This window comes from Ptychodera flava, chromosome 22, assembly GCF_041260155.1.
Source record: "Ptychodera flava strain L36383 chromosome 22, AS_Pfla_20210202, whole genome shotgun sequence".
Lineage (NCBI taxonomy): Eukaryota > Metazoa > Hemichordata > Enteropneusta > Ptychoderidae > Ptychodera > Ptychodera flava.
The window spans coordinates 5,697,606-5,722,672 of NC_091949.1; the positions used below are offsets into that span (position 1 = coordinate 5,697,606).

Sequence of the window (25,067 nt, forward strand, 5' to 3'; positions counted from 1 at the left end):
GTTACTGCTCTGATGTCAGGTCTGCAAGTTAATCTAAAGTATGAACCTACTGGTATAGTAGGTTCATCCATGGAAAAAATATCGCAGTGGATAGTATTTGTAAAAATAATATTTTGAAACAACGTATTACGATCGTTAATGTTACTTTTATTTTATACATGTTGTTGTAGTGTAAATGCACCATACGTCTCATGGATATCGATCCTGCCTATCAAAGCGTTACTTGCGACGGCTAAAAAATGACGTCAAATTTTTTACACGTCGTTGGAGGCGTCATTAACGCCGTCGGACGCTGAATTGTGAAGACTGAACGAGGAAGGCGAAGTCATTAAGTATTTTTATCACCTTTTGGTCACAGTGCAAACACTTTTAACAAGAATATTTAGTTTCACTATGTTCTTTCAGAAAGGTTTCACTTACATCTAAGAAATGCAATGGGACCAATCCCAAGTCTATCAAGTTTGCGGTGTAAGGTTTGTAATGAGGTTTGAGCTACCCATGGAGCTAGTACAGTGTACGACCTCCATACCCTTAAATAAATGATCAACATATGGTCAAAAGTCAAACTGTTCACTAAGTTTACGTGTGTGTGATTCCCTTGCGTACGCCAGCGGCGTAAGCAAAACACTCACATAGACCACAGGGTACTGCAGGCATTATTCGTCTAGAAGTCATGAATATGATCAATAAATGTCGTGTATTTGACCTTTTTTCATTATATAAGCCTTACCTGTGTCACGTGTGTACCTATTACTTTACCATCGCTAACTCGTCATAGTATTTCAAAGAAAACAGTTTATATCCTTCCTGTTCCCCTTCATTAACGCGAGGGCTTATCGCCCTGACCAAATATCTCGTTAGCATATCATAAGAGCTGCTAACGAGTTATTTGGTCAAGGCTATATGCCCCCGCATCGGTGATTGGTAGGACAATTTAATGAAGGGAAAATTAGACGCTTAACTTATCAGGGATTTTAACATCGTCCTTGACTCAAGCATTACTTTCAACGACCGCATCGATCTCAACTTGAAGTAAATTTACCTTGGTTTAATGAAGCTTAATTTAGACTTACTTTGATGTTTCTATCTTTATTCATTTTTAGTCCTTTGGGCCTTTGGCCCAAAGTACTAATGTGATGACGCGGCCTCTGTTGTTGCATACAGTGGGCCGTATGCTGTGGACGCAGGTATCTCAGAAACGCTTCAGTAACTTTTTCTGAAATTTGGTCTGGTGGTCACTTTGGCATGTATCTCAAACGGTTTTTTTTCTTTTTTTGATTGAATCATTTTAAAGTCACTTTTTTAGCTTTTTTGTGAAAACCACTATTTTCAATTTTTCCTCAAAAGCACTGATTTGATTATTGTGATATTTGGCATGGGTGTTCGTATAGTTGAAATGCCGTCAGAAATGTTCAAAATTTGGTGATACATGCCTTGTATTATTTTTAAACAATATTTTTATCCATTTTTATTTTACATTTACTTGAGTTTGACTCGCTTTCGTTAAAGCTACCGTCTGCGCATGCGCACAACTCTAGGACAAAATCTGAGTTGAAGAATCGAATCGGACGCCATCTTGTTTCTCGGTCTCGGCGCAGTTTTTTACTTTTTGAACGTTTCACTGTGTCTTTCAATATGTTCTATAGTTATGAAGTTGACAGTGATGCACTTTTGCGGCTGTCGTGTATTATTTGGTACGAAAGGCGCGTTTGATCGACTGAAGAATGATGGTACCGGCAGGCATATCAGTTCTACTGAGGAAGTAATCCACTGGCCCGCATAGGTCAGGGACTCACTTAAGGGAGAACCACTTGATTTCTGGGGGGGGTATGGAGGATTTTGAGGAAAAAAAATTGTCACCAGGTGAAATAAAAGAAAAAAATAAGCCTGTAATGGCTTGAGAAAAAAAATTCTCATAACAGACAGAAATAAAAAAGGAATTGTCATTATGCAGTTGAAATGAGCAAAATTTTGGAAACTTCATTCTCATGTGTTCTTTGCTAGCAGTTCTTTGCTGCCATAGGCAGCACAAATGTTTTTACCACAAGCAATTCTCATGTGTTTTTTTTTCCCAGCACTTATGATATAAGCATTGACTACTTTACATCTCAGTGCACTCGATGTTTTCCTTCCCTTTTCTGACCCAAGAAATCATGTTTCAGGATTTCTGTTGCAATATCTCAAGATCTCATGGTACAGGCAATATCTAGATGGGACTATTTGACTTCTGTACATTGTGAAAATTTAAAACACAAGACAGGAGTCAATAAACTAGTGTAAAAACCAATATATTATTCTCTCAACATAAATATGTTAGAAAGATTACAAGTTGTCAAAGAAAAATTGAGGAACAACAAATATAATGAAATACAATGTGTGAGCCTTGTTTCTCTGACCACAAAAGATAACATCTCCCCTGAGAACTTAAAAGGAATTGACTGTTATAAAGAAAAGCAGGTATAGTACTGATCACTGTTGATTTGCCAAAAAAGTGTTCTATAATTTAAAGTTGTATATATACTAGACTTTCCATTTTGTTTTCATTCGTTGGAATGTAAAATGAACATATAAAACCATCCTGTGATATGTGAAACACTGGCTTAAATTTGAAAAATTGCACTGCTACTCCATTTGATAAAAAAAATTGATGCAGGTGTGACAGTTGAAATTTAAAAATGCTGTCTCTCTGACAAAAAAAGTTCCCATACCCACTTCCTGCATACCCCCCTGAAATCAAATGGGTCTCCCCTTAATATGCGCATGCGCATATAACAAGTTAGCTTTGTTTTGCAAGGACCACCCGCTCCTGGCAAGGACTTTGAAAAATCAAACCGACGCTGTCTTGTTTCTCGGTCTTGTGCGAATTTTGACGTTTTGAAGCTTTTAGCGTTTATTTGATGATATTTTGTAAATATGAAGTTCACAGTGATTGTATTTTTGTTGCTGTCATGTATTTTTTTGGCACGAAACGCTCCTTCCTTACCGGCGAATCCATTGCTTTAGCGAGGCAATCCCACCGGCGGCCCGTTAGTAATAGCTGGGTGAGAGCATGGAGGTACTACCTCCATGGTGAGAGCGAGGGAATTCGCTCTGTCCTTCTACCTCCATGTCATAACAAACTAGCGTCGTTTTATGTTGATGTACTGTCCTGTCGACACAGCGATAACTTAAGTTTTCTGTTGCTTATTTTGGGTAATTTCGACAGTTGTGCATTGATTTTGACATCATTGTTGAAGACAGTGTGTGCTTTCGACTGTCGACAGTCCTCGTGCCTTCTTTTGACCGGATCCGGAGTCACTTGCGGTAGTAATCCAACGTAGGCGATCGAGCGCCGAAGGCGCAAGGTCGAGTGCCGAAGGCACGAGCTTGTATAAATACGGTACCGAAAGCTACGCGAGACCAAGCAGTACAAGCGACTGGCGAGAGTCTATGTCTGCTTTTGTTGACCGATTTACGCGCACTTCAGAATCACGGCATAATCCGACATGGTAATTTGGCATGATCATCAGATCATACATGATCCGAGATTGCACTTTAGCGAGGTCACGATAACTAATGTTGTTTGTTTCACTGTCGTTTAATACCTATATTTCCACTAAAAGACCATTAGAATATCCTCCTGGCTCCTTTGAAATCGTGCACTGGCATGCATGTAGTTGTCAACATCACTATGCTTGAATGTAGTAGACTCTTACTATGAATATATCGACTGTCACTGCATATTGCATATGTGTGCAAGTCACTCCATATCATATCAAAAAATGTAGTATTGCGATGTTTGAGCTGCCACAAGCCAGAATTTACAGTTTATGAGAAAGTTATCTTGCATGTAAAACTCAGTTCTACTGTGAACAAACTGCAAGCTATGTTGCATAACTATGGTGAATAACATAATATTTTGTACCTATCACCGTGTCAGAAAATCAGAAGGAAACAACCACTCAGACAAACTCTGGTCAGGATGATACTGTCCAATTTTAATATTTGTCTCTCGCGCACACACTAGATACTCATGACTGTAAAACAACATTTCCATATAATTGTATATTCAGTTTTTATATTTAGTTTGCTTTTCACCATATTCTATGTCCTTCCCTGCACTACATAATTCAAAATTAAATATTGTTTTTGGCCTATACATACTTGAGGGGTAAGCTTATTTAGTCTCATACATTAAAGATGCACTGTTGACCTTCAGAGTCAAAACTTTTTATCATTGTATTGTAGATAGGTGTACACTCCAAATACTAAGTACAAGTGTGGTGAGTGTAACAAGCAAATGTTTTTTTAGTCAATGGCCCAAATTTATTTTCTATTTGATGGACAATAAATACATGTGTAATCAATGCCAACAATCCAGTTTAAGTAATTTGGTTTAGATTAGCCATTGTCCATTATATTACAATAGTTTGTGGCTAAATTTTCTCCCCTTCTGTATCATATAAGTTCACCGTTTCCTGTTTTAGATATTGTTGATCCTATTGAGTTCCATCTCTTATTCTTGATTCACTTTCATATTAACTTTCATTTATGTCCAAACAATTTGACTTTTTGCCAAATTTCACATTTATGGCAAATAATAAACAGTAAGGAGGCACAAAGGACGTCGGTGCCCCCGGGCCCCATGTTGTTACTACTGTTTGATAGATATTAGGACATGGTAACAGGGCTAACCTGATCATAGGTTGGAATTCATCTTCAAGTTCTATACGAACTGATGATGGCATATGATGTAATTGAATATATTACCGTGTCACACTTTGTGTTTCACTGCATGACTGGACTACACTATCGCAGAGACTTTTTCCCAAGTTGAACTGTAGCCCCAATATCTTGTATCATGAAATGTTTTCACTCTCCACATATCTCGCTTTTAGTTCAGTTAACAGGCACGGCAATTGATGTACAGACAGTCCTGTTGAAGTCAGAGAAGTAGAATTATTTGTCACATTTCAAGACTTTGATTTACACAACAGTGATGTTGGTATATTCTTTGGTCATATTTTCAAATGTTGCTTTTTTGAAAAAAACGTCTTTGATGTCAGTAATACAGTAACAGTACATTCTTGCTTAATTAATAGCTAGCCTAGATAGGGATATCCTACATGGAAAGAGTTTTCCTGGCTTTCTCCAACTTTTGCACACATTTTTTCCATCACATTTTCAAAGTGATAATGATAATGGGTCATGAAAGCAGAACAAAGTATATATCATGTCTTACTACCTGCAAAGAATAAAAGCAAAAGTTTTTATTAAAGATATATTTTTAAAGAAGAAAAATACACTATACAACCATGGAACCACTGTCTTCATTTTAATAAAATAAATTACTACAGACTACTTTGCAGACTACTTTGCAGACTCGGGGCCGTATTCGGGCCTGGTTTTCGCCTCGCTCTGTCTTTGGTAGGTTGTACAAGTAGAGGTGCGCCAAGTGTCTCTGCATCAAGGTGGGCCTGTGCGGGTATTGAACTCCATTCATTCGGCCTGACTTCTCGTGACTATGGTTTCAAAGGCTTGGACTCTACCACTGCGCCACGATGGTTCAGCCCACCTCCACCCTTGATCATTTACAATTTAACCAATTTTGACAAATTAATGCTTATATTTGATTCCACTATTCCAACCATACGGTATGATGATGAAAAAGTCTTTGATTTTTCACAATTCAAGTTGAACACTTGAGTTCTAGAGAAGTTGTTGCACAAAATGTAATATATTAATTGCTTTCATGAATATATCAGGCACCTTTGCAACTATCAGTGTCGGTACTGCAAGACAGTAGCCGCCGTTTTGATCTTCAATGGTAAACATTACAGCAATAGGTTGTATTCCTAAATTCGATCAGTGGTATATAGTATCAGTTTTCGAAAACAAGAAATCTAAGCAAAGACCATCTTGCTTGTATCCCCATGCACGTTGGGGTAGAGCATGGAGGTAGGAACTCCATGGGTAGAGTAACCGTGCTCCGTGCAAAAACTGAATCACAGGACTGTGGCCCAAAACAAACGTACCCACATAATTATTCACTGTAAAAAGGTATGTACACAGGAGAACAAAAGGGTGCAGGAGGTGCGAAACACAACAAAGGAAGTGTTAAAATGAGCATAACAACGACAACAAGTGAAACTGCCAACCAGAAAATACAGTAATCTCACTTGTACCTCAATCTTTGTAGTGTGCAGAAAGATGAATATAAATCCTTGTATAGACTAGATTCTTAGTTCTTAAATTTTCATATTGTTGGTAAATTCAGTTTCTTGTCTTTCCATACGACCAGAGCCGAGAACTATCTCTCATCATACAGTCAAACAAGCTGTCTTGATCCCCTCCCACAGCCTTGCTGAAGAAATGCTTGAATAATTAATTCTGTACACAAACCGTTAATCGCTCCCTACAGTCTGGAAAAGTACCTTTATTACGTTATTCAAGTAAGCAATAGCCTAAAAAGCTATCGTATGAGATTTGTTATTTTCATAAAATAATGGCAAACACTGTCACTCCTCACTTCCAAGTTGCTACTGGAAACTTTGTAATCTAAACATAGAAAGTTTCACAGTACAGAGACTGCTCTACTTAAAGTTACTTAAAAGTTCAAGAAAAGTCGTTGTCATTGCGAACATCAAAATTTGCATATAAGCTCTGCGTATGTGTGAATAATTCGTGAAACTTTGAGGCGTCACCGTTGTCCACTGCACATGGTATACCGTTCTCCTAAGGCTATGATCTGCAGGTATTGATGTCAAATGACTAGAAAATTCACTTCCTGGATAGAATCATGCAAAATAAATCGTTCATTGTCTAGATATAAATAAAAATATCCTTTACAAAAAGAAACCTCTTCATTCATGCATGGGCTACCAGACCTTGTCGCTGGGCTACCAACTTCAGAAAATGGTAGCCCAATCGGACTACCAGGAAAAAAGTTAATTTCGAGCCCTGATATATATATATATATATATATATATATATATATATATATATTATATATATATATATATATATATATATATATCTTTATTTGCGCTGAAGGACATCGGCCTATTGTGCTATTATATATATACAAAAATAACATAATGTACAATACAGTCAAAAGGTACAGGACAATGTAACTTAAAACAAAATCACAATCAAGCAAGCAAAATTATTACACTATCTTGGAGCTATCACTCCGTCCCTTGAAAGCATAATACAAAAATTTGCATAAATTTCGGATGATATAGGAATCTAGTCCAAATCATCATCCAATAATGTCATCCAAGTTGACCAACAGAACGCCTTGTACTGTTGTCGTTGTTTGTGACAACAACTCTTCGTGTAAGGTTTACAATTATTAAGTTCTATGCTAAATGCCGTCAAAAACTGTCCATGGAGAATCTTGCTTCCAATTTTGAGTTTCTTAGTTTTTGTTACATGCTTTCAGAGATCACATCCACATATATGAACTGGTCGGTGATGCCCAACGTCCTACTCGCGTTTGAGGTACTCAGTTTGCGCTTTTTGCCGGGTTATGACGATAAAGTCTTCCACCGATCTTCAGAAGAGGAGTGCGCAACATGGTGTCTGAGGGAATCCAGCTTCATATGTCTAACATTTGAATTTACTACCTCGACAAGGAAGTGTATTATCAGTCGTGGACAGCACGTGGAGTTGTCTGTACAGCTAGAAGATGGAACAGAAACAAAAACAAATTACTACGTTCGACGGGACATAAAGACAAAAGGTAATGTATGTATGTATGTATGTATGTATGTATGTATGTATGTATGTATGTATGTATGTATGTATGTATGTATGTATGTATGTATGTATGTATGTATGTATGTATGTATGTATGTATGTATGTATGTATGTGTGTGTATGTGTGTATGTGTGTGTATGTATGTATCGGTAGATCTACTAGAATCTATTATAATTGCTAATTTTCTTTCTTCCTACTTATCTATATATCACTCTATATATTTATCTCTGTCTGTCTATCTATCTATGTGTCTATTTGTGTGTGTATGGTTAGTACTAACACATTGATTTTCATGCAGATGAGAACAATAACTGCCCAGACGAATACCGAGAGTGTGGTTCGGGGGAATGCGTTTACCAATATGCAATATGTGATACCATACTAAACTGTGCCGACCATAGCGATGAGGTTGATTGCAACGCTACAGTCAAAGGTAGTGATCACGTGATTTGCTAATGAATGCAAGTTAGACGAGGGAAAAAACGCGTGTCTCCCTCCGTGCTTGTACGATTACCTCTTCAAATATCCTTCCTATATACACAGGTAGCATAGACCATAGAGCTTTTAATGAGTTTATAGTACCAGGTGAAAGCAAAGGATGCTTTAATATTTTGAAAGTAGAGTGAATCTGGAATGTATGTCCCGAAAATTACAAAACGTAACAGCCAGTATCAATTGCCCGGCCTTTGACATCATTTCAACATTGATTAATTTATGTTGTCTGCAACAATCAGTAGCTTTCAGAGAGTCAATCAGAGACTATGTACATGCAACTACGTATCATCAACTATTCATGCAAGTGAAGTCACCAGTACGCAAATTAATCGTTTGCATTTAGCATGTTACCTTTTGTAACAAGTATTGAGTTCTTACCGTCACTGTGCTTGTAAGATTACCTCTTCAAATATTCTTCCAATATACACAGGTAGCATAGACCATAGAGCTTTTACCGAGCAATATATAGACATAAGCGGCGTCACTCCTGAGATTTTGAGTGACTTTGAAAATGGTTACTACAGGGACAACGGTTTCAGTGGCGTCGTCAAGGGAGAGGTCCCTCCGGACTGGTATGGTTTCAAAACGTTCAGTTCAACTCCTGATTACAGCGATCTGCGAAGCGTTTTGAAGTTGACGGGGGAAGAAATCGCAAAGTACGGTCATCAAGCGGAAGATTTCATACTGCAGTGTACGTATGATGAAAAGACATGCAGTCCGAGGTAAACGTGTAGGTTTCAGAAAGTTTAATTCCAAAGCCCATTGACGTTCTTTGGGACAGCAGAGAATTTTCTACAGGCTCTAAAATTGGTCGAATTCGTTGAGTTGAGAATTTGAAGTGGTAGAGACAGCTTCAGCTACATTTCTATTTTATTCAACACGAAAATATTTTATCTAGATGAATTAATGTCATCTGTGGCTAAGGTGGTCAGGAGAGTTCTGCGAAGTCGGACTGAACAAGATAACCCGAGTTTTCACCAACATCGTTTTTGTTTCTAAAACTATGATTTCGAAAAGTAAAGTTAACATAAACAGTTTGTATTTTACAAATCATTTGAATTACAGATTTGGACCTTGTCACTGAGCTCGTGCACGCCTTAATTTACGCTCTTTTTTCAGCGGAAAACTGATCCTGTATGAGCTCTCAGACACACTAGCTGACAAAAGAAACTTTCAACAAAATACATGTATTCACAAAATTAGAAATAAAACAGGAAAGTTTCAAATGTAAGCACATTCAATATACTGTTAAGAACGTTAGAAACAGCGATGAATCGACAGATTTTGACAAAAGTTGTACATTTTACCATCCATTACAGTGACTTTTCAACCTTTCAAGATGACCATTACGGCAACTGTTTCAAATTCAACCATGGCCAAAATGGCACAATAGTACGAGATGCCAACCGACAGGGGGCGCTTTCTGGTGAGTTATGAAGTTCTCTCTCATCGCTGCTGTTCTTACCCCGAAAAATGAACAGGATTTCGTATTGAGGAATTTCTCTGGTATATTTGCAATATTCTGATACCATTTGATAGGTAAGCGTAAACAACTTCCTGTAATTACGGCTGTTAACGTCTTTATCATATTTTCTGTAAAGAACAGCTTTTCTAGGTCTTGGGTTATGGCGTATAGTAAAACACTCGTACGCTGCATACGAAGTCAAGCACTGAGAGTTGCTCCTTCAGATTGGGTCTCACCGTGACACAAATACCAACGTGGTATGTAAACTTTGTGAAGTTTTGTTTATTACCTCTTTAAATAGGTTTGAGGTTGACCCTGTTTCTGGAACAAAACGAATACATAAGTGTTTATGGACGCAATGCCGGGGCAAGAGTTAATATCAATCCTCTCAACGACACAGTGCTTCCTCAAGATGAAGGTATCACCATAATGCCGGGTACTGTTACTTCAATCGGAATCAGAGAGGTAGGATGGATTCCACCATGGTAAAAAAACACGTCACACGCATCTCATTTATTTAAGTCTTAGTCTTTTAGGAATGGGCCGCGAATTTTGGACCAAGACTGTTCGATGGAAAGTCCAAACTGCTATAGGGTCCAACGACTGATGTCCATAAAATCCGTACCAGATATCTGGTCTAGTACCTATACGTGCTCCATCACTCCCAAAATAGGTTTGCTCAGTTTTTATGGTAGATGTAGCACGACATTCTACTGCCATACAATAAACTTATTAATGTACATGTTACAGTGAACAAAATTTGAAATTACCTTCACGATTCACGAAAACTTTTCACATTTCGTAGAAGTTTACGTACAAAACGATCGCTTGCCTTGTGGTGATGCGCGCCTAGAGAACAAGACTCGAAGTGGCTCGGTAAAACAACTTCAGAGAGGATCATAGGCACCGGGGGAACCACTTCTTTGTTGCCAAATCAGTGTTACATGCCAGCGATTGCAGCCTCGCAGGTTCCAGTCTTCAACCTCTATCTAGATGCTCTCAGAACTGAACCCTACAAATAGGGGTCATTCAATTACGTTACCAGAAACTCAGGTCTACACGGATTAAGCTCGTCCAAGCCACTTCGTAATCCTTTTGTGAGCGCCTGGGGAATTTCTGCACAACGAGTATGAGGGCGCTCTTTCCCATCGGCTTCACTTGAGAAGTTACATTCCAACTACACACTTGACATATAGTAGATTTGCTCCCGAAAATTTTATCAATAACTTGAGTATAGTTTCAATTATTTGACCATCTTTCGTTTGCTAAAGACAATTTAAGACTGCCATTTCCAATTGCCTTGCCGATTTCCCGTGGTGGTAACAATTTTTAATGCATAGATTATTATTATTATTATTATTTGAATACTCAAATAAATACACAGTTCCATTCGAATATTTCTAAATCATTTTGTATTAATGCTTGTCCAATACTCTAATCAACAGAAACATACCTTGCGGAAAACTAAACCATATGGCAAATGCAAAGATGAAGCGAACGAAGATGGTTTGTATGGTCCCAACCGTACCTATGGTGTTTTGGTAAGTATTCAAGCCAATGCCGATACTAGCTGGTACATCAAAGTTCTCAAACTGCCGCAATATTTCAGTTTATATATAGTTAATGCTAAAAGTCAGTAAAATGAGGCAGTTCTACAAAAGCATTGTATGGTAGAAACAACGTACATCGTACCGACGGTGTAGATAGAAAGAATTGAACTTTCGATATTTGCGTTAAGAACAATATCAAGCTCTCGTGAGAGTCCCAAGACACTTTCCACTATTGTGTACTTCTTTGCAGTAAATTGCTTAAAGTCGAAACTCTCTTATCTTTCCAACTACTTTACTCGTGTCGTTATCATATTTCTGTAATGTTGACAGGCTTGCCAGAAGACGTGTGTTCAACGCCAAATGCTGAAATACTGCAAATGTGTAGACTCGTATATTATGGGTGAACCACAGTGTCTTATTACAAACATCACACAAGGTACGGATAATCTGCAATGAAAATCTACTCTATGTATTTATCCTTTAATCTTAAACTCTATTCTCTATTTGTACGCCTGTCTGTCTTTCTGTCTATCTATCATTCAGTTTATCTGTATATATATTCATCCATATATATGGTTATATATATATATATATATATATATAATATATATATATATATATATATATATATATATATATATAATATATATGATATTTATCTATTTTAATATTTAACCATCAGAGTGACGGGGCAAAAAGCGATATGATCACGTTGAATACACGCATTGGCAAAATTGTTTTAGTTGAATGTGTGACCTTGGATTATTGTGACAATGAATTTAGAATTTATCTGTACGTTGTTCTCTACTTTTGACAGACACATGCAGACAATTCATAAGATATCTGTTTCAAATACAGAAACTCGGCTGCGACTGTCCGATCCCATGCAAGTAAGTTACATTACTGTGCGTATAGAAATTATGAAGACAAGGAGAAACATTAAAAACCATCACAGATTTATTTTCTTTTTATTCAAATTTCACAACATGTATTTGTTATCAAAATGTAACATAGCTATAAGTTGTTTCTCTTCACTGCTAGATTCGTTGACGCGGGCTATGCAGTCACCGAAATTGCCATGACATTGATACTTGTGCATACTTATTCTCCTGGCTATCTGCATAATACTGCTTATAGTTTGGCCAATACAAGATTAAGCTGATGTTGTCTTTAAAGAGATCCAAACATCCAACTACTCGTTACAAAAGCACTGCCTTTATTCTACCATCTACAAGGTTTTCCGCGTAAGGATTCATCCTCTTGTCACCCGTATCATATTGTACATTACAACTACAAACAAGCAAAGTGAGATCGGTGCTTTCAAAATGTATGGCAACAAACGCTACACTTCACTGGTATAACTAGAAATTAGAAAAAATCTATTGATATAATTCGTCTGGGGCCGGATAATATTTTTCTCCTTCAGGGTGTCTCCAATTTAGACATTTTATTTTGCTTTTTCACGTCATTTTATAATAATGCTTTCATCTGTAAAACTTGTCAATTCTCAATTTCGCTCACTCATGCACTCCAGCACTGAAATGTAAAAGAGGTCGAGTATTTGCTCAGTGCTGTAACATCGCCATGATATTATTTAATGTTAGAAAATGTATTGACCATACTGATATAAATGTTCTTTGTCGCTCGAAACCGTGGCAAATCATTACATTTTGGTAAGTTGCGAAAGTGATGTATACCTTGGTAGAGCGCCACCTCAGCTCGAAGTGTGCAGTTAGGGATAGGACAGATATTACAGGGGGCGGCGTTTTTTGGGGGGTGGGTCGCTATTTTTCGCGCAAGCATTTTTGAAGGGTCATGAAATTTTATGCATGCCTTTTGGGAGGGTCATCATTTTTGCGCTACTATCGCAACTACAGGAGGCAAGATGTGGCCGATACAGTGTTTTATCATATACCTATGCCCTGTATTGTGTCTGTACTGAGTTCAGTGACATGATTTATCATGTTGATTTGCATGTCAATAAAGTGATACGCCTTGTTGATTTGCATATGAAAGGAATGATCAGCGCGTCTTTCTTTCATTCAATATAATATTTGCATATGAAAAGTGATACGACCTGTTGATTTACATAACAAAGCTTATACGGCCTGTTGACTTGGATACCGGACTACTTACATGGTGGCGCCCCTAATTAAACAAACCATGGTGCCCGTCTATGATTTTGACTTTGACTACGATATCATGTCCGATCTCAAAAGTGGCAGGGTTTTGAAGCATAGGGAAATGCGGGGTAACTAAATAAAACACATGTGTCGATATCGGATTAACCTGCTAGTAGTGCTACCAATTTGAACAAATTAAAGAGCAGAGTATCACACCGTACGGGCACTGACAGATCGATGACAGACCAGCTGTTCCGTCCGTGCATAAGCACAGACGCGCAGACGACAAGCAAAAGTGCTATCGGACATGTCGGAGGACCGGCAAATTCAAAAGCACAACTTTCAAAAATATCATGTATTCACGGTACATGCGTTCTGGAAAATAATACCAAACACAACACTTGCATGTACCGTACCGATTCGGTAGATATCCTACATGTTTGATGACAGAGTTCAAGCATTTCTCTGCTCAACCGTAATATAATTGTCACTGAGCCAGCTGATAGATTACGTCAGACGCTAGTATATCAATCCGCCTTAGCAAGATTACGCAAACAAATGTAGTCCATCAAGAAAAAACCACAGTGAAACGTATCATATTTTAATATACGAGATTTATTCATTCAATAACGTGGCATAGGTATATGATAAAGAGGTTATCCCTCGATATCACCTCTTGGTAGGTCGTATTGCTGCTCGTGCGGTTTGTGGGCCGCATCACACTCGTCTTCGACTCGTGTGATGCGGCCCACAACCGCACTCGCAGCGATACGACCTGACCAAGAGGTGATATCGAGGGATAACCTCATAATATATAGTTTGCTTAAAGTGGAAGGTAAAAAGAACGTGTGTATAAGAAATTCGATTTTTGGATTCCATCAAAATAGTTGATGCACTACACATTGTAGACTATGAGGAAACTATGAACATTATTTTTCCAATATAAAACTAACTATATCTGTACATTAATATATGTTTGATAATTGATATAAATGTACTTGGTACATATGGGTACAAAAAGTTTGAATTTGGAATTTCACCTGGTCCAAAATGTTGATACACTATACATGGGAGTTTATGAGGAAACTATGAATATTTTTCCAATACAAAATCTAGCTAAATCTGTGTATTTATAGACGTTTGATTATTGATAATGTACATATATTAGACTAGGGTGGTTACCAGTGTATGTGAGTGCAAGAAATTTGATTTTGGAATTTCATCGTAATGTTCATTCACTATACATTGATGTAGTATATGAGGAAACTTTCAATAATTTTTACCATATAAAACTAGCTAAATATGTGCTTTTATAAATGTTTGGCAACTGATATAAATGTACGTGATGAGAATGGGGTGTTTGGAAGAGCAGATGTAAACAATAAACATGCTATTTGATTATTTGTAAAGATTAAAAGTATTCTTTGAAAAGTATTCTTGAAAGTTCACAGGTCAAAAGAGGAATTATATGTCAATTAAGAGATTGTTAATAGGGACTGTGACACGCGGGGGAGGATCACTCTTGTTTGTGTATGAGTGAGGGTCACTCTTTTTCTTGCAAACGCTTTTGACGGGTCACTATTTTTCGCGCAGCGTCATTTTCAAAAACACTGGACCTCCCATCCTGTAACTTCTGTCCAGTCCCTTAAATGTGATCGTGATGTTTGTGTTAAATGGTTGTCAACTTTATCTGCCTTCACGGAATTATTTTAATCTATGAAACTTGTCAGGGACAAGAAAACAAAACACCCGATTATTCTACCACTTTACTACCCCATTAAATGTAAACAATTTCCATTTTACAGGGAACAGTATTACGACCAGACTATTTCGCAGTCTCTTTGGCCGGCGACTGTCAGTTTGGTAAGGTTTTACATTAAGTTTTTCTGAGCTTGCAAATAAAACCAAAATCATTGCTGTTTATATCTACCGATTGTACTGACACGGTTTAGATTAGTTCTTGTTTCTCAAGTTCTCTAGATAAACAAAGATGCAGACGGATCAACAGATAAGTGTCGAACTAAGGTGTGTGTGATTGAAAACGCCATCTTTTTTCGAAAAAATAGTACTATGTATATCACCACCTTTCTAACCTACACTGCGTTGCTCGACAACGTGGCATAGACAGATCTTGATCATAATGTAAAGGAGAGGCATTGCAATAGTTACTAAAGAAACGAGTTAACGTTTTGAGTTTTTTCTTTATGATATTAACCTAACTGTACCGATAGTAAATGCTCAATTAAACCTAACCGGAAGTTTTGTTTAATCGCGGCAAATGTGTACTTTGGTACTGCAACTTTAAGAGAATTTTATTATGCACATTTTACAGGTTTTATTTTCTTTCCCAAGAGCTTATGGAAATTCCCAGACTTTGCTGCTCTGTCAACACTGCTTGTATATATGCCTCTATCATTATGGACAGTTTGTAAAATCTCGACTCAAGGGTTGCTAGAGAGAGATTTAGCTAGTCTTAAAAATAAAAAACAATTTGGCTAGCTGCCTCTGTACCTTTGCCAAAAAATATCCGAGGAACAATATTTCTTTTAACTCTGTCGTAAGCTATAGCAACAGCCTCTTCAGCTTCAAATTAAAAATGTGTGTGTTACCGAAAATCTACAACAGAAAAACCCTCCCAAATTAGACATTATTTCGCATTTTCAAAATAATTCGAGTAAATTCTATGAATATTACTTATATCATGGCCTCAGCTAACTAAAAGATGTATAGAAAATTCTCAAACAGACCTACCCTACTTTTCGGAGGCATGTAACATACATTGTTTTACTTGGCCCACCGGGACTGTGTTTGGCCTTTGTAATTTTAGAGGGAACTGACGTTGAGAACTCTTTAGTACTATTTTATTCAACAATAATGTTAATTTTGCCTACGTACATTAAAGAAACTGGTAAAAATGGAAACAGCTGTTGATTTTTTTCCTCACAGTCGTATTTGTTGAAGACTATACATTCTATCAGCTCCAAGACTAAAGATATAAACGACGCCCACTCAGTCAGGTAAGTATTTCTCTTTTGTTTTATACTGGCCGATAATTACAAACACCAGCATTGTCGGTGTTGCGGTTTGTTCACACTATCTCTCTGACGTAAACGAGCGCCGTGCGAATCCAGTCGCAAAGAAATCTCCAGATTAACCAAAACAGACCTAAAACGACCCTTTCAAGTAAAACAAGGACTCGCCTCAGACTATCTCGCAGAAAGTAGCACATAACGGGTACCCATACAGTGCCGAACTGCCAAAAAGCCCTGCGGTATCGTCGTAAAGTACAGCCCTCTTTACGGAAACTCCTTAGGCTGCGTTCACAAATATTGTGAGGGGGCTGGAGTAATCGCGATTGGATTTTTTTCAGATCCCCCTTCAATACCTTCAGAAGTTATCAAGCCCCCCCCCCCAAAAAAAAGAAAAATTATCATATAGACCCATATTTATTAGGAATGCAGGCAGAGTCAAATAAAAACGTATTGCGTATAGCTCTGCATGCAGATGTTCAACACTACCTCTTATCAGTAGGTTGTAGAGCCATGCTCCTTAGGCAATTCTTAAATTGGTTCATTTTTAAATGCATCAGTGGACATTTTGGATTTATCAGTCTGAGCTAACTTGAGTTTATCCAAATCTGACTAGGTCAATGGCACCAGCGAACAGCACACAAAATGACAATCATGACAGAGTACGCAAATTCCTGAATTCCTGAATTCTGGAAATGTGAATTCCTGGCTACATTTTACCAGAGTGTGAAAAACTGAGAACAGTGACCTACCAAAAGAAACACTTTTTTTCAAAAGTACAAGACGTTTACAACTTAGATGCTACTTTAAATGTTTTACAAAAAAAAATTTGGTAAAACATGATTCCATCTAGTCACACGGTTTTTTTATCTATATCAGTCTTTACTGTTCAAAAGTTTTACTTGTGTTATTGTACGATGAGATGTGAAAATTTCATTCTCTGCATGAACTTGAAATGAATGGTTTTATATATTGATTTAAGTTATAAATGACTTTTCATCGTACATTTGTATAAAATCATGTATGATGAACCAATCTCTTTTCTCTAATATTTGATTATTGTCATATGCCAGAATTCAAAAATCCATGGTAACTGTTAAGTCTCCTAGTCTTCTATGTGTTGCTCTCTGGCCTGATCTTGTGTTGAATTGAGCGCCCTATGACACAAACTCTTCTTAACTACAACAAATTTCACTGTCACTGCCGGTATGCTGTGACAGTGACACTGCTCTGAAGCAGTGAACATGGCAGAAGCTTAGACTGAGAGGAGCGACAGATCTTTCAGTCTATGCAGTAGCTGTATTAACTTTGTATTTTGACAAGGTTTTTTTCCAGTTTATAGTTATACAACTGAGTTCTTGTTCTACTCCTTCAGTATGTTTAGCTGTCTAGTATTCGGCTTGCCAACACAGCCCACGTGTACCGTGCATTTGTATCATTGACAAATAACTTTCAGTCTGAACTCCAATTCAATTATCGCCAATATTTAGACAAACGGGCTTTTGACAAACTGAATATTGTGTATTTTAGCATGATGCAGGGAGACACCAAGAAACTGATTTGATACATTGCATAGTAATATTCAAAAAATTATTAACAGTTGCAGCTCCTGCCCCGTTACAAGGCCAATTTGTTGTTTTTACGAACATTTAATAGCATTCATACATTTTTAGATTTTTGCGAGATTAAAGTATACAATGCGACAATACTGTTCTAGATTTTGTTCATGTATTACTAACATAAGAACTATTTGGCGACATCAAAATGTTGTGGAAACCAAATTATTTTCAGGTCCCCTATAGGCAGAGCAAAACTTTCAACTCCCCCGTTGCGTAACCCTAGAATTTTCGAACCCCCCCCCTAAGCCCCTCCCCACCATTTTTTGAATGCAACCTATATGTTCATAGATTTACCGCCGTCTGTGACTAAAGACACATGCCGACATCTTAGAATGCAGTGACACCAAACACTACATTTGGCTTCAAATTGTCTCTGTATTACCTTGCAATATCATGGTTGCCTCTGTTGAAGACAATAGCGAGAGACTTAAACTTGGTTTAGATTTATTGTTTACGAACATCTAATGTATAGATTTACGTTTAATGTGACTAGGCTATTGTAGGTCAGGTGTAATTAGTGTTCTAGCTACAGTAGCTACTACCAAATGACACGTTTTATTTCCAGAAGTTCAGAACCGGCAGACAGCTCCCCTCATAGCTTCTCGAGGCTTGCCATTTCCTAATTCTAAGGGTTGTCTTATCAAACATTAATACACCAAATAGAGATATTTTCATTTATAAACGATTTACTGCAAAGCTGCCCCAATATTCACTTCACAGAAAAATGAGTCATAGAGTATACAAGACACATTTGTCAATTTTTGATAGTGTAATTTTGGAATTCTACAACAAGAATCTGATGTAAAAATCTGTAACTGACTGGCATACAGACAGACTGACTGTGACAGACAGACAGTCGACGGACGGACAGACTGGCATGTGTGTGGGGTGGAGGCGGGGGTCACAAAAAAAGTAGCCTAGATTCCTATTCCTTCCGCTTGCCTCCGTACCTCCCATGGATCGGAGGTACGGAGGCAAGCGGACGGAATAGGAATCTAGGCTACAAAAAAAAGGCTTGATCATTGAAAATTTGCACATTGGGCATACTCGAAATTATGGATGCGCTGACCGCGCCCTGTCGCGCCCAGATCAAAGATAATGTCAGCGTCCTAACGGCCTTCTGCTTCGGCTGTTGGTCACTTTGGCTCTGTTATGTGTTGCTCTCGACCAAGAAAGCCCACACTTGGGTCAGTCTGAGATCGTTTGTTACTTAAACTGGTCCGTTTGGGTCGATTTGGTTGAATTTGGGTCCGCGTCCGTTTGGCCCCGTCCAACTTTCGAAGACACCAAAAATTACATACAGGAAGAGGGGTTCAGTACTCTCCATACTTCATTAGACTAGAGTAATTAAATACTATATCACGATTTAACGTCCACTCAAAATGATGAAAGGTAATCGGGTAAGCACTTTAAAAGTACAGACACAAAAGTTTACAAAGGCTATTTTTATTTATTTATTGTCAAAGTAATAGGGGTGCCCATTCAAGAACCAAAGCAGAAATTCAATAAATTACACTACAGTGGGAAATTCTACAAGCGTATTACACAACTTGTAAACAAAGACTTATAGGCAGAAAGGCTACGCGGTGAAGTACTATACAAACGTGTTGTTGTTGTTGCTGTTGTTGTTCTCATGACAAACATAGGAGTGTGTGCACGCAAAGCAAAGGATTTAATTGGGCCTTAATCATGCTTATCGGTTTGAGTCAGCCGAGTATGGAACCAGTTGGCCGTCTATAAGCACTGGTAGGAAATTTTCTCAATGAAATTATAGGTCATTACAACATACATTATCCATTGTATCACGTATCAGTGAAAGAATGCAGGGAGCGCCAATGCGGCACTTTGTGACACCTTGCGCCCTCTCTGCCATTAATTACTGAAAGGAAGTAAACACAATCTAATCAGAATTACAAATAAATGGATTATAGTCTGTTGTTTAAGGATTGCATTTTAGCAATATTCAGCTTTGATAACGATAGCAGGGCAGGTGTTTCGAGTGTCTATCGGTCAATGAACCTTGCATGATTAGGGTCACTGACGGTCAAGCGCCAATTATCAACAGGGATATTGGCGGATGACGTCATTATCTCAAATTAAACTGCAAAGATAAATATTTGTCAAAAAATTTCGAGGACGTTTCCGGAAACCACGCCTTATAGAACTACGAAAATGCAACCAACGGGGTGGTGGTGAACACTTGTAGAAAGATGACGGTATAGACTATAAGCTACAAATTTTAGTAGAAGATTCTCATGTCACGTGCGTGCAGCTTCATAATAAATCTGAATCTGAATTTTTTTTAAAGTAGATCAAATCAAAGCAGTGTGTGTCAGGATTGTGCACTGGGATGTTGAACATTCCGACATCTAAAAGTATTTTATTGTCTGCGGCTCGTGTTGAATCATTTGGAAACTTTCCCAAGTGTTTGGTTTCTCAGAAAATGATAAAAATTGTGCTTACTTATATAATACGACAGGAACGTCGGTCGTCATATCAAATTTCAGATTCGGATAATTGTTACTCTCTTAAAAATCTTCAAATTATGACACTTAAATTTTCACTTAACTTGTGATCACGAAAAAGAATTGTTTAAAGTTCCTATGCTTGAAACATGATGTGAGCAAAACTTCAAATTTTAATTTTAGAGGGTAATTTAGCAAACCAACGAGAGATGTCTTTCAATTTGTACTGTTGAAATGAAAACAAATGTTCTTTTTAAACAGTTGTCGTTGATGTGCACGTCTGCTTCAACACGTGCATTGCGTCGAAGCAGCCTTCGACCACTCAGATTATCCGTCAGTAGATTTGGCCGACTTTCATGGTTTACAGCAGGTCGAGCTCAGTCGATGGATGCAATGAACTACGAAGCTTGCAATGTATAATTGTAAATGGTCAAGTGCGCCTCGGGGACAAATTTTCGGACTCGCAAACTTGTACAACACTTGTTTTGGTCTAACACTTCTGATGTCTTATTTTGACATTCTTAGAATATATAAAGTACTCACCGGCTTTATTTTGTGAAAACTGAAAATTATTTTTCCACATAGAGTTAACGCAGGGATGGCGGCCATTTTAAAATTTCAAGTATCGGTAAATGTTGCGTTATTTGTATCTCTGTTCCAAATTTTACAAGATGACCCCTGACTTTAAATCTTGAAAATCCCCTTATGGAAAGGTCGAGCAAAAGTTGAAGTCTTTCAAATGCGAGGCGTTCACCTTTTGTTTGATGATGTGGATATGTGTTAGGTTTCAAGAATATGCTTGATACCTGACATAGCCGAGACTGTCGCGACAAAGCTGCAGTCTAGTGCAAATATCACTTTAAGTGTATCTATTGATAAGCAGAATTTCTTTTTCCATCGATTAGCCTCAATCTTGCCCAACTTGAAGTTTACTTTGAAGAACTGACTGTTGAAAGTACGATTGAGTTGCCGGCTTATGAGGTAAGAACAGGTTTTCACCATTTCAAACATTTTGTTTTTAATGTCGCTCGATTACAAAAAAAAACCCACTAAGGTGAAAGAAGATAGGAAAGGAAAGGAAACTAAGAATATTAAATTTTTAGTCGACAATATCGATATGGTTTCATTGCTTTTCAGCTTCCACGGAAATGTTAAGCTCGTAATACCCTTTACATCAATAATATTCTTATCACTGTTACACTGGAAAAGAGGTATCAATAATCACTCAGCGTTGACAACTTTTTCACTAGCTAATTGCATACTATAGTAGAACACGCCTCAGGAACAGCAATTCGGATTCTCAAACTTTGATAATTCTTTTCTGATTCACCACTTGTGTGGGGGCTCATTTTAAAGCTCTTTCGAGCTTAGGCTCTAGTGTTTCGAATATTCGACAATTGTATTTATCCCCACAGAGTTAACACACGGGTGGCGGCCATTTTGAATTTCAAATATCAGTAAATCTTGGTACCAAAATTTGCACTGTGACCCCCGATTTTTATTTTTGATTTCGAAAGAGAATGGTTGAAAGTTTCGTCATGAGGAAAGTTTGAGCAAAAGTTTAAATCGTTCATTTTCGATGCGCATATTGCCTTAACTAAATGCATTTTGTCACAGCATAAACCCCAAATAATTGTTCATATGCAACGTTGGTTTCAATCAACTGATTGGAAAATCTGTTTCTGTCTCGACGTGCATTACGTGAATTTACCGTCAACCTTATTGGAGTGAAAAAATCAACAAATTTACTGATGCCCACTCAAAAATACATAGTTTGGAATATTAGAAATTCGACTACTCTTGATGGGATTAAGTTTCCCTTCAACCCTATGTTATGCAATTAAAATGTTATCTTTCCTCATGGATGAATACATTATATTTCACTTCTAAGATGATGAACAAAGCTGAGGATTTTATCACAAAGTTTTCAAGCCTTGTAAGACTTGAAGGAGAAGGATGCGCCATGAATGCATTTATGACTGATTATTTTTTCAGACAAGTTGCATTTTAATTTTGTTCAAAAGCTTGACACATTCACACTTATATTATGTCGATTTGCCACTTTGTTGGAATAAATTTATCTTTTTCAAAAAAAGCTGCGTAGCGACCGGAGAGGCTGAAATAAGCTTAAAAACGAACAAAAGTTCTGTGTGTGTGTGTGTCAGTGTGTGTGTACAGCTGTTGTCCATTAACTTTCTGAAGGTGGGATCGCTGTTCGGCTTTTTCATTTTACGTTGACGCCACGTTTTAACCTCTTTACTTGTGTCCTGACAAACGTGACTGAACTGTCGGGAGACTGTGATAGAGGCAGTATGCTTCAAATGCTACCGTAAACGGTTGTTGTAATACGGTTTTCACGGTTGAAAGTGCTGGGAAGGTAGTATACTGAAAGACCCATCGCTCGGGCGAGCTCCAGCTCTTGGGAAGCGTATGAGAGCGCCCTCGAGCGACGGCTCTTTCAGTCTGGGAAGGTAGAGGTTGAATAAGTTTCACCGGAAAACAAAATCAACGCCAGGATCGGCGGAAGTATTTGTGACTATTTTATGGTTAGATTTTGAATTATTTCGTTGAAGAAATATCCCAATAACTCCAAAAATGACGGAATTTGAAAAAAAACATTTCGAATTCAAATGATATCTGTACACATTTCCTGACAGTACTATATTTTACAGATTGAAGATTTCCTGAGTGACATCGGTGGAACTTTAGGACTGTACATTGGTCTATCTGTAATCACGGTGGCTGAATTCATCGAACTTGTGGCTTCGATCGTAAGATACCTGTACTGCAGTCAGAAAGACTCAAAGTCGCGCACTGTCGAGTCTGGAGACAGAGAAACGAAAGATCGCTTTTCTGGAGCGTACGCTTATCCTGCGTTTGGAAGTATCAATTCTACTGACAAGAGCAGTGCTACGACATGAGTTCATGGTGGTTGTTGTCTCCAGTACAATACGTCGGTGTCAGCCTCGGTCATTCGTTCCCGTCGTCAAATTAAAAATTGGAATGCACCATTTGTGTTTGGGGACAAGCTTGGCCAGATATGATGATTTTTTCATTTGTTGCATCCTTGCTGGGTACCAAAATATTCAAATGACTGGAGAACAAAAACGAGTGGAATTAAGTGTGCATTCCTGAAGAGTCGGATATTTGAAAGCGAAAAGAGTACATCGTCTCAATCTGAACACCGTTTTTACACATCGAGTTTCATTGCATCATTTTTATGTATAATTTTGTTTTTGTTTTTGTTGTTGTTGTTTTACGTTTGTCACAACATCAGATTGAATATCACCTTGTGACGCTGTTGGTCATTTTGATGCGTTTCATGACACGTTTTTCAGATATTTAGTCTAGGTAGAAACATTTTTGCCTTTCTTTTTTTATGCAATTGTCGTTATATCTTCGGGAAGACTTGTGCATTTTCTTCACCCACCGAGCCAAAGCTAGCTGAAGTAGTAAATTATACTCAAGAGAAAAAAATTCAGTCAACGGTAACATTAGACATTGCAAACCTACATACAAAAGTCGACAAGTTTGTTAAAATTTAGGTATTTCAACAAAATCCATGACGTGTACGTGAAGTTTCTCTCACAAACAGGCCAGAGAAATATCAATCAAATGTTACATCGTATGGAGCTTCAGTGCTCAACAAGTCAAGACAAAGAAGATAGCTCTTATTGATTAGATGTAAAACAAATAACTGCCTTCGTCTCGTCGATCCATTATTGTTTTCAGGGTCATGTATATAAATATCCGCTTCTTACGTAGGTCTTCTTGTTCTTAGGACCTACCTATTTTATCAATTCCTTTATAACTCTTATTTTGTAAAGGAGGTTACAATGTAAAATAGCCATTGTGCGCCTCAAAGTCGTTTTCTCGTAACAACAACACACCTTGTGATTTTTATAACTTTCGAATTTAATGAGAGTTAGAGCACCTATTGCGCACGTATTTCAATGCTGATACATTTAAAACCCCTTCAACAGGCAAAGCCTTATGTACTGTATTCGGGAAATCGCTGCAAAAAGACTAGAAAGTTATATATTACGTCATTTAAATTCAATTTTATTAATTGAGATCCACAATGTCGCAGAGAACAATCAGCTCGAATGTAGCTGATGAAGCAAAATGAACTAAGCACTCGCACACCACACACACACACACACATATACAATATATGTGTGTCTGTATATATATATATATATATATATATATATATATATATATATATATATATATATATTATAGGGCCTATATATATATATAATATTATATATATATATATATATATATATATATATGTGTGTGTGTGTGTGTGTGTGTGTGTATGTGTGTTTGTACATAAATACATACAAACATTCATATATTTATATAAATACATATATACTGAGTGAGTCCTATTTGATTTTCTTTTGTCTTTTGATGGTCTGTACATACACATCCATACATCCATCGACACCAACCACAAAAACTTGAGTGATGTATTTGTTCAGAGATTTCTGAATTTCCGTTATTTATTATACCATTCGATATGCCGATTTGAGAAACAAATTTATCCGATTTCTTACCTTAAAATACAATAA

At 37.5% G+C, this 25,067-nt stretch overlaps 1 protein-coding gene across 1 annotated transcript in view; it reads left to right on the plus strand.

The window, feature by feature from the left end:
* The window catches only part of LOC139122531 (uncharacterized), a 48,950-nt gene extending 24,324 nt beyond the window's left edge, over positions 1 to 24,626 (plus strand). The window contains exons 13-24 of the mRNA XM_070687997.1: positions 7,424 to 7,723; positions 8,040 to 8,174; positions 8,667 to 8,958; positions 9,556 to 9,662; positions 10,003 to 10,166; positions 11,147 to 11,242; positions 11,582 to 11,687; positions 12,069 to 12,141; positions 15,180 to 15,237; positions 16,321 to 16,391; positions 21,393 to 21,468; positions 23,160 to 24,626. Of these exons, the coding sequence (XP_070544098.1) occupies positions 7,424 to 7,723; positions 8,040 to 8,174; positions 8,667 to 8,958; positions 9,556 to 9,662; positions 10,003 to 10,166; positions 11,147 to 11,242; positions 11,582 to 11,687; positions 12,069 to 12,141; positions 15,180 to 15,237; positions 16,321 to 16,391; positions 21,393 to 21,468; positions 23,160 to 23,408 (1,727 nt within the window). The 3' untranslated portion in view covers positions 23,409 to 24,626. The remainder of the gene's footprint in view (positions 1 to 7,423; positions 7,724 to 8,039; positions 8,175 to 8,666; positions 8,959 to 9,555; positions 9,663 to 10,002; positions 10,167 to 11,146; positions 11,243 to 11,581; positions 11,688 to 12,068; positions 12,142 to 15,179; positions 15,238 to 16,320; positions 16,392 to 21,392; positions 21,469 to 23,159) is intronic.
* The last annotated feature ends 441 nt before the right edge of the window (positions 24,627 to 25,067 follow it).